Source organism: Pyrus communis, chromosome 16 (genome assembly GCF_041283825.1).
Source record: "Pyrus communis isolate YQ-2024b chromosome 16, ASM4128382v1, whole genome shotgun sequence".
NCBI classification, from domain to species: Eukaryota; Viridiplantae; Streptophyta; class Magnoliopsida; order Rosales; family Rosaceae; genus Pyrus; species Pyrus communis.
In genome coordinates this window covers 26,440,051-26,450,748 of record NC_142580.1, presented here as the reverse complement: position 1 = coordinate 26,450,748, position 10,698 = coordinate 26,440,051, and the positions used below count along the sequence as shown (strand labels likewise).

Here is a 10,698-nt window from a genome sequence, read left to right as displayed (position 1 = left end):
ATAATCATTTCATGTTAATATACATGAGTGATTTAATAATATATGTTTATGTGGGGTGTTAATGAAAAAACCCATAAAATTTCCCTTCTTAAACTTGCAGTCTGCAATTTTTTCTCAAATTTGGTTTCTCATTCTGTCAAATTTAGTACTTCTAAACCAATTTGTGCAGACATTGTTTACTTTTGACGTAAAATGAAATTAACCATTTCATGTACACCATAGAAGTATATGGTATTAGTTAGTCTATAGTTATATGAATATTTACAAATTCATCTTGTAACCTGATCAAGTTTTCAAGATGAACTCATTTATTTAACTTTCAAATTAACCTAACTTTTTTTTTTGGTTGCAAACTACGTCTAAACTGCACCGGCAAACACTCCAAGTTTTTGCTATTCATCCCAACTCTCAATCTGCAATGTAAACACAACTCTCTGAGTACAGCGCCGAGCAGCCAATATCGAACTGTAATAAAAGGTCCAAAGGAAAAAAAAGAGAAAAATAAAACTAGAAACAAGGCGTAATGACTTTGCATCTTAACGTTTAGATCTATTTACCCATTCAACGGGACATAAGGATTTGTAATTCTTCTCAAACCTCTCGCATCCTTGATACACCTGAAGACAATATGATATATATTAATAAAACCATACTTGTACGACACACATCGCTGACAAATATGAAAATTATGTACTTTCACATCACACGAGCGTCATTGAAACTATGGTTAAGTCGTATTCTTCTCCTTCTCCATGGGAGGTCTTACTCCCCTATATGATAGGTTTCATATCAAACTACGGCGCACACATTGTGTATTCAAAGGAAAAAGATATTATAACTAATGTTTACCAACTAGCATTGTGGTCTAGTAGCCATATTCATCCAAACTTGTAAATGGAATGTTTTAGTTTGACTCACATGGATGACAATCACAATTGTGTTGAGTTATTTTTTCTTTTTATAAACAACATAATAATCTACAGTAAATTCATCTAAACTACCAGAAGTTGGATTTAAAGATGGAACTCCAGGTGCATAGGCGAATGCTCATAACCAACTTCACTTGCAACATTTGTGTCAAGTTCAATTAGGTAATTTGCAATACTTTCTGAATTGGGAAAACTAGAGTTTGATCCCTAGGTGATAAGACACCCCTAATTTTTTTTTCCCCTTAACTTGTGAGGTACTCATTATTCATGGTTGGGAAAATTTATATATCTTCGAGACTAATATTTTCTTTCACTCCGCATTCATGGTTGAGGATTTTTTTTCATGAACCAGCTACTCCGTCTAATACCCTAATTATAACTTGAAGGCTGTATAAATAACTTAGGTTTAAAGAAAAAATTGTGAATTTTTTTTTTATATTACAAATAGTCCTAAAAATTGACTCACACCTTAAAGATAGTCAATCATTGAAATTGAAAATCGATAAATGTAGTTCTTAAAAATAGGTGTCGCAAACAATATGGTCAATTCATCACAACTTTATTGAAAATTCTGTTATTTGCTAACGTGACATATAAATAGGCCCACAAGATTTAAGGGGTTTTAACACAAATGGTCCCAAAATTTATCTATACCATCAATATGCATCTTGATGGTACAAGTCAATTTCAAGAATTTGATAATTAGACTTGTGGGACCATTTATGTGTCACATCAGCAAATTATAGAATTTTTTTTATATATAATTGTTATAAAATGACCACATTGATTTGAGACACCTACTTTTAAGACTATATTGATCGATTTTTAATTTTATAGACCATTTTGACGGTACAGCTCAATTTCAAGGACCATTTGTAATAAAAATTCTTAAGGAAAATTACCAAGCTCAACTAAATATTTAGAATAGACCACAATTTTTATTGCAAGAAGGCCTATACTAAATAAAAGATGGGTAAAATTACCATCGTGTACTCAAGTTTATTTGTTTTAGGATTTTGAAAGGTTCATTAGAGTCCGTGACAGACTCTTATTGTTTTGGAGTTTTATAAAGTCAGTCAAGGTCTAGGGTTGATCATTTTGAGTTTAGGATTTCAGAATGTCTTTGGGAGGAGTTAGGGTTTGGGGTGCAAATCTAGGGTTTTGGGGTCTTTGGGAGGAGTTATGGCTTCGGGTGCAGATCTAAGGTTTTGGGCGTAACCCAAAATTTGCGAATTAGACCATACGCCAAAGTTGATTAATGCAGTGAACTTTTTTATGTTTTTTTTTTTTTTTTATTTTTTTATTGCCAGCAAATTTTTTGCACTAACTTACACTAAAGAGAAGGAAGGGTTTAAATGATGAAGGGGAAGACCAATAACCAACTCACTTGCAGTGAAATGTTTTATTTAAAAACAAATTACGTATGCCTAAGGTTAATGTGTATTCGGTTATCACGCTAGTCACATACTAGAGGTCCCGGTTCGAACCCGGGATCAGACACTTATTTCAAATTTACTTTAAAAAAAAAAAAAAAATGAGATATGACCTTGTGATTGTTGGGCACTATAACTAACAAATCAGTTTGACATTTTAACTATCTAGTACGTACCTGGACTTAAAATATGATTTTTAGCTTAAGGTTATTTTGAACTTCATAATTAAACTAGAAATCTCCCATAATATACGATCAACATTTACAGTGATAAAATGCTTAATATATAGGGGTACTATATGTAACTTGTGGAACTGTATGTAACTTGCATAACAGTGCCTCGCTGTTGGGTTATCTTCAACCTGCCAATATGATCAACGTCATTAACATACCATCGTTATATTCGTTGTCATCAGTAGCAATAATTAGCATCTATATAATTATTAGCCATATAGTAAACAAAAATTTTGGGCACTCGATTGAGGAGCTTTCATGCAAATTAGTCATAATCTCTTGTAGTTTTTCTGCTTCGGCACGCATTTCATTTTTAGTTATGAGAATACTTATAAGATGTTTATGTTCTCATACTGTGAACTTTGAAAATGACAACCGTAATAAGCATTTGTTTGGCAGCATATGTTTTAGATGAAAAACATTAGTATTTACATAACAAATGTGGAGAAAGGAAGAGAATTAAAGAGACCTCGATTTTGCTGTGATCCTTGATTGTTGAGGCTGAGGACGGCGGTGGCGGAGAGGGTGCTCACTTGATGGAGCCGTATTCGTGAGCAGGCCTAGGAGCTTGCTCTCCCCGAGCCACCCTGTTCACATCTCTGGCTCTCATCTTGTCGTGTGGATCAACTTGGGAAGCAGCCGACATGGTTGATCAATTTCAATTCTCTCTGTAGAGTGTAGCTAGCTATCTTCTCTCCGATATCAGAACTTAGTTTGCGGTTGCAGTGTGTGACTGTGTGTAAGAATGTTACCTACAAATCTGCATCCTACACATTTTTGTTATTTTTCTGTTTTCCTGTACAATGCCACGTTTTTTAGAAATAGAAAGCTTCATCCACTCGAATCTGCAATTGATAGCAGCAGGTTCATCCTCACCCTTTCACTATTATCTGCTTAAAGCGAAACATTTTAATTATGGGCTTGGTTGCTTGACATTTTTAGGTTTATTATTTGCTATACTTTTGTTTTAGTTTCTTCAGTTAGATGTAATGTCACCCAAAATAGTATAATAGACCGAATCACCATCTCTATTCTCTTCAAGATAATATATTTCGTAACCCAAGTTGGCAAATGCTATAGTTTGTTCAAGAGAGAAAGCAAGCTTTGTTTGCAGTAGTATGTGCAACTCAGATCTCTTATTTTCCTGCAAATGAATGGACTTAATTGGAATCCTCGATCAAATCAGTTATCACATTCAGACAAGTTCCCAATAATTTGTGTTTCATATGAAGAAGACCATCTTCACCAACACCGGATTTATCTGCAAAGTGAATTTTGATTAGCCCAAATTTATTAATCAAGAAGCCACTGTTTTAATAAAATTTGGCATAATCCTTAACATGAATATAGAAGGAAAGAAGCAAAATAGGCCTCACATGGATGTATACGTGTAGAAATTACGTTGGAAGGTAAGTTGACAACTAAGAAAATGGAGGCTATGGAAGAATTTTGGTTTTTATTCAAATTAGATAAATAGACTGGTCAGATCAGTTTTATTGTCACAGTGCTCACCATCAATAAATCTTTTCAATAATAGACCTGTGCACTTGAAAAAATCGTCCACCTTGGAGAAACAAAACTCAGTTGAGGCTTCTCTGATTCCTTTGTAACCAATTAAAAGAAACGCCAAAGCAGCAGAGACTAGCTATGCCTGCGTGCCAAAACATGCAGTTCAGCGAAAAGATAAAAAATTAGTGGTTAATGGAGACTAGGTTGTGGTGAAGGCACTGGATGGTCTCCTTCCAACCTCATCGCAGTTTTTATATTAAAACTATACATTAATTTGGGACCACTCGATTTTTTTTTTAGTTTCTTTTAACATGGCTAGCATGGATCATATATGTACTCCAAATTGTTTTGTTTTTTGTTGTCTTTACACCATAAGGACCATTAGGTATTAATTCATAAATGTATTGGGTGGGTTGGGCGGGTTGGATTTCAATAAGAGAAGAAAAAGTAATCAAAACACAAGAAGCAATTGAAAACATGGCTGCAAGTGATAAGTGTTTTCTGTTTCGTGTGTGTGGGTGTGTGTGCGCGCGTTCATTGTAGGGAATCTTATAACAAAACTGAATTATATGTTCGATGCTTTTCATTTTCATTTTGGGTTAAAAAGTTAGAGCTTTGGATTGGGATTTTTCTTTATTCAACTATCATTCTCTGCTTAGGAGGCGATCTTAAACTGCTTAAATTTGTTTGCTTAGGAGACTATGTTAAAATGCTTAAACTACTTAAAATTGTGATCGTTTATGCAGCATTTGATAAAATTGGGAAATAAAATTGGGGAAATAATGTTAATGGTTTGTAGATGCTTAGGAGACTGTGGGGCTGCTTAAATTTTATATATTCAGTAGCATAGAGTCAACATGACATGGACAACGATGGTCAGATTGCCACCCTTAGTTGGTGGTATTATATTTACAACACATTTAAATTGAGGATTTAGAAAATCTAATAATAAAACTGAAATATATGTTCCATGCTTTTTGTTTTCATTTTCGGTTAAAAGGTTGGAGCTTTGGATTGGGATTTACCTTTATTAACCTATAATTTTGTGCTCAGGACACCATCTTGGGGGTCTTAACATGATTGTTCTTCTATTTCATGGATTCAAAATATGTTTAGTATCTCATTTAATTGGTGTACCTTTGCTCATTTAACTCAAATTTAATACGATTTTGTCCTCCAATTTCTCTGAATTGATAACGGATTTACTTTCTTGGGAAATTTTAGGAACTCTGCTTGTGGTAGGAAGAAGCCGGTTCCTTGCTACTTTTAGGTATACGATTATGCGCCCTGATTGCATGTTCAAAGTCTAATTAGTTATTTAAATTTTTTATTTATCTTCGCAAAGCTTTTGTACTTAGATTTTAATTATGTGATTGGTTTGTGAAAAATAACCGAGAAGACTAATCATGGGGACATTCTTATTTCTGAATTTTCTCCTCAGTATTGTTTCTTGAATAAATTTGGATTGGTAGATGTAGGGGTAGAGCAACGGCCGTGGTATAAATAAAAGGTCTAGACGTAATGATTTCTGGGTTTAGAATTGATTGGAAAATAGGAAAGAATGTTATGTTCTCTAATTTTTTATGCTGTTTGCTGTTCTAAACTTTCGAACTCCTTTTTGGATTGATCTTTGTTATTTTTGTTTTTGGGGGTATCTGATAGGTCAAGGTTACCAAATCTTGGTTGTACTTTTTCCCAAGTCATGGCACATTTGAAACTTTGAATTCTTGAGTTTATATTTTAATTATCATTAGTTAATGCTTAACATTTGGCCTTTTGTTTTGAGATTAAAATGAAATCATTCCAATTTTTTGGTGTATTTTTAAGTGAGGTTTAGGATATGGTATACGTTTGGCCTATGTGAGTGACACTCTGCCTGAGGTTTAATTAGCTTCTCAAATCTCTTTAACCTCCTTACTCTGTATAAATTTTAATTGAAATAGGGCATTTAGGATTGTTTTTTAATTTTTTTTTAATTAGGATTTAGCATATTACGTGCTGTGCCTAAAACTTCTTTATTCCAAGTTGTTTTGTTTCAAAGAATCCGTCGTTGAACTAGCTACCAAGAAAAAGTATGAAGCAATATTTATAAACTCATTAGTACCTAAACAAGAAAATAAGTACTCCATCACCATAGAGTATAGTTGCATTCACCCGTAACTTGGTTAACTGTACTGCTGGGGCGAAGGAAGCTCGATAAGCTTTCCAATTCCATTTACTCACTAGATATTAAAGCTGTAAACTGAATTAAAAGCTGGTTTATTTTCCATTGGCTATCTGTAAACTTTTGGATTCTCATTATCTTTCTCTACAAGGTTACAAGGATTTATATACATGACTTCAAGTATCAAGATCAAATCACCCTAAATTAAGGGATACAAGTGTGTAGGTAGGACGGCTTATACTTTGTAGGTAGGACGGCTTATAGGATGGCTTATACTTTGTAGGTAGGACGGCTTATAGGACGGCTTGTACTTTGTAGGTAGGACGGCTTATGACTACTAACAACCTTATCAACATCCCCCCGCAAACTTGACTCCGGGGAGGAGACAAAGTTTGAACACAGAGATCGAAAACGCGCCGTAGACAGCCCCTTCGTAAAGACATCTGCAAGTTGCAATGTGGAAGGCAGAAACTGAACTCGATGAGTACCAGAAGCAACTCGTTCACGAACGAAATGATAGTCAAGGGCAATATGCTTAGTGCGAGCATGAAAGACGGGGTTAGCAGCCATGTACGTTGCACTTAAGTTGTCACAATGCATCAAAACAGGAAGACGAACAGGCACCCGAAGTTCATGTAGTAAACTGAGGATCCAAATGGTATCGGCACAAGCAAAGGCAAGAGCCCTATACTCCGTTTCAGCACTAGAGCGAGACACTGTCCGTTGCTTCTTGGCACACCAAGAAATTAAATTATTCCCCAAGTAAACACAAAAACCAGTTGTAGAACGGCGGGTGTCTGGACACCCCGCCCAATCCGCATCCGAATAGGCAGCAAGCTGAAATGGTTGAGCAGATGGTGTGAACGTAATTCCCATGCCCAAAGTCCCTTTAAGATATCGCAAGATACGTTTAACAGCATCCATATGGTCAGTGGTAGGACGTCCCATAAATTGAGCAACAGTTTGCACCGCAAAGGAGATGTCAGGACGCGTTAACGTGAGATACTGAAGTGAGCCCACAATTTGTCTATAAAGGGATGCATCTGGAAGAGGTGAACCTGAGGTAGCAGATAAAGAAGTCTTGGCAGCAACTGGAGTAGGGCATGGTTTACACTCAAGCATATTACTACGTTTCAAAATATCAAGAGTATATTTGTTTTGTGTCAACCGGAGGCCAGAAGATAGATGAGAGACTTCGACACCCAAGAAATAGTGTAAACGCCCAAGGTCTTTAAGTTCAAACTCTTTACCCAAAACTGCAATAAAGGTTTGAAGTAGAGAAGAAGCATTACCCGTCAACACTATGTCATCAACATAGAGAAGAAAAATCAAAATTGTAGAACCCTGATGAAAAGTGAATATGGAGCTATCCGCCCTACTTTGAACAAAGCCAGAATGGACAAGGAAAGCACTGAGGCGTTGAAACCACGCACATGGTGCTTGTTTAAGACCATAGAGTGCCTTGTGCAATTTACACACATAATTAGGGCGAGTGGGATCAACGAAACCTGGCGGCTGCTGCATATAAACCTCCTCCATAAGAGAGCCATGAAGAAAAGCATTCTTCACATCAAGTTGATGAAGAGGCCACCCAAAGTGCACTGCTAAACTCAAAACTGTGCGAATCGTCGTAGGTTTAACCACGGGACTAAAAGTTTCTGAATAATCAACACCCGCTTGTTGGTGAAACCCCTTGGCGACAAGACGCGCCTTATGACGTTCAATCGAGCCATCCGAATTCTGTTTCAACTTAAACACCCATTTACAACCGACGATGTTGGCACGAGGAACCGGAGGAACCAAAGACCACGTACGTTGTTTTAATAAAGCATTGAATTCATCTGACATCGCCTGTCTCCATTCAGGGGACCTAGATGCTTGGCTGTAACATGTAGGTTCAGAATCTTCCCCAACCAAAGCAATGAAGGCGTGAGGAATGGGATGGCGCGATGCAAAGTAAGACCGAGCTTTGGGTTTAAAGATACCCGATTTGGAGCGAGTTTGAGGTCCAATATATGGAACTGGGGCAGTAACAATAGCTTGAGATGGCTCGCTAGCTGACGGGAGTAAGCTACCAGATGCAGGTGGAGCTGTGACGCCAGGACCAGAGGGAGGCACAACACCCTGTCCAGTACCAGAATCTGAAGCAGCTGCTGCAGAGAGAGGAGCAACAGGTGGTTGCAGAGAACTAGTAGATGGCGGTGTAGGCAGAGTTTGCGTCTCAGAGGGCAGCGAGTAAGGTGCATGAATAATTGGCACAAATGCAAAGTCTGATGGTGGCATCGTGGAAAAAGCAGCAAGAACACCATAAGGATAGGAGTCCTCATTAAAAATAACATGACGAGAGAGATATACTCGGCCAGTCGGAGGGTGAAGACATCGATAACCCTTGTATTGGTCACTGTAGCCAAGAAAAACACAAGCCAAAGATCTAGGTTGTAGTTTATTAGTCATAGAATCACCAAGATACGGAAAGCAAGCACAAGCAAAAGTTCGGAAAGCCATATAATCTGGAGATCGTCCAAATAGCATTTGGAATGGAGAGGCCCACTTAAGAACATGAGAGGGTAACCGATTCAAAACATAAACAGCGGTGCAAAGTGCCTCAGCCCAAAATTTAGGAGGAAGATTGGCAGCAAGTAACAATGTGCGTCCCATTTCAGAAATATGACGGTGTTTGCGTTCAGCAAGGCCGTTTTGCTGCGGGGTATGCGGACAAGAAAATCTGTGGTGAATCCCTTTTTGCGCACACAAGGTCCGAAACGATAAATTATCATACTCCTTACCCCCATCACTTTGGAAGATTTTAACCATGGTCGAAAATTGATTATAAATAAGAGTGAGAAAAGTATTAAAGTGAGTAAAAACCTCTGACTTATTACGCATGGGATAAATCCATGTATACCGTGTGTAGTCATCGGTAAACAAGACATAATAACGAAAACCGGAGATTGACAAAATAGGAGACATCCAAACATCAGAATGAATTAATTCAAAAGGAGACTTAGCATAATGTTCAGAAGAATGAAATGACAGACGATGGGATTTAGCCAACGCACAATGATTACAAAAATTTTTATTTGAAATTGAAAAAGACGAGCCTAATACATCACTAGAGGCTAATACACTAAGAACTTGACGAGATGGATGCCCAAGACGACGATGCCAAAGTGATGACGACGCTAAAACGGAAACAAAAGCACGTTTGGGAGTTGACCAATTCCTAGAGGCAAGACCAAGCTTAATGGGATAGAGGCCATCCTCACATGGGCCCTGAAAAAGAACAACACCGGTTTTTAAATCACGGATGACAAAACCCCAAGGAAAGAACGTTAAACTAACAAGATTATCACGTGTAAACTTAGCAATCGACAATAAATTCTTTTTAATTGCTGGAACATGTAAAACTTGGGATAATAAAAAAATAAACGACCCAGACTCAAATGAAATATTACCAGTGTGCGCAATAGGGAGGGCCTCACCACTACCAACAACCACCTTGTCATGAGAACCATACCCAGTAGCCGAAGTCATTGTTCGAGCATCACTCGTCATATGATGAGTAGCCCCAGTATCAGGATACCATATTGGATCAGAGGGAGAAGTAAGATGCATACCAGCAAAGGCACGAGAGATATCATCATTTGAACGAGTAGCTTGAGGACACAATGCAGCAATGTGGCCAAATTGGTTGCAGGCCCAACACTGAGGACCACGATTGACAGGAGCAGGTCCAAGAATACCAAGGCGTTGTTGTACAGCACCACGTTGACCATATCGCCCAACACCTCCATGTTGATTCGATCGGCCACCACTAGGGGTACGGGGAAACCGATTGCCACCAGAAGCACCATTGGGGCGAGAAGAAGAGTGACCACCGCGTCCATTAGACGAACCACCAACCGTATGACGGGCAGAATAGAAAGCAGAATGGGATGATGCAGCAACCTGTTTCATGGCATGCTTGGACTCAAAGACTAGGAGACGGGTACACAGATCATTAAAGGATGGCAGAGGTGGAAAATTGGTCAGGGCCAAGACAAGCATTTCATATTCAGGCCCCAAGCCGTTAAGCACATACGTAACCAAATCATCATTCTGAACAGGTTGACCAATGGAGGCTAATTGATCTGCTAAATGCTTGGCCAGACCCAAGTATTCTGCAATTGTTTGACTCCCTTTCTGAAGAGAAAGCAACTGAAACCGATGATGGGTAGAATTGGCAAGAGATTGTTGAGAAAAATTCTGACGAAGATGCTCCCATATCTCACGAGAAGTGGACAGCCCAACAGTCAAAGAAAGAACGGGCTCAGTAAGCGTAGCACGTAGCAGGCTCACAAGTGTCTGATCAGTCTGGTACCACACAAGGTAATCGGGATTAGGAGTCGTAGTGACCACATGAGGAACCACCGTAGAAGTAACATCAGAAT

General features: G+C 38.1%; 1 protein-coding gene across 1 annotated transcript; it reads right to left on the bottom strand.

The window, feature by feature from the left end:
- Window positions 1–359: 359 nt before the first annotated feature.
- LOC137732887 (putative cytochrome c oxidase subunit 6b-like) lies at window positions 360–3,241 on the bottom strand. Its single transcript, XM_088687214.1, is given in 4 exon segments — window positions 360–413; window positions 558–617; window positions 2,658–2,723; window positions 3,065–3,241. Coding segments are annotated over 4 exon segments (357 nt in total).
- Window positions 3,242–10,698: the final 7,457 nt, after the last annotated feature.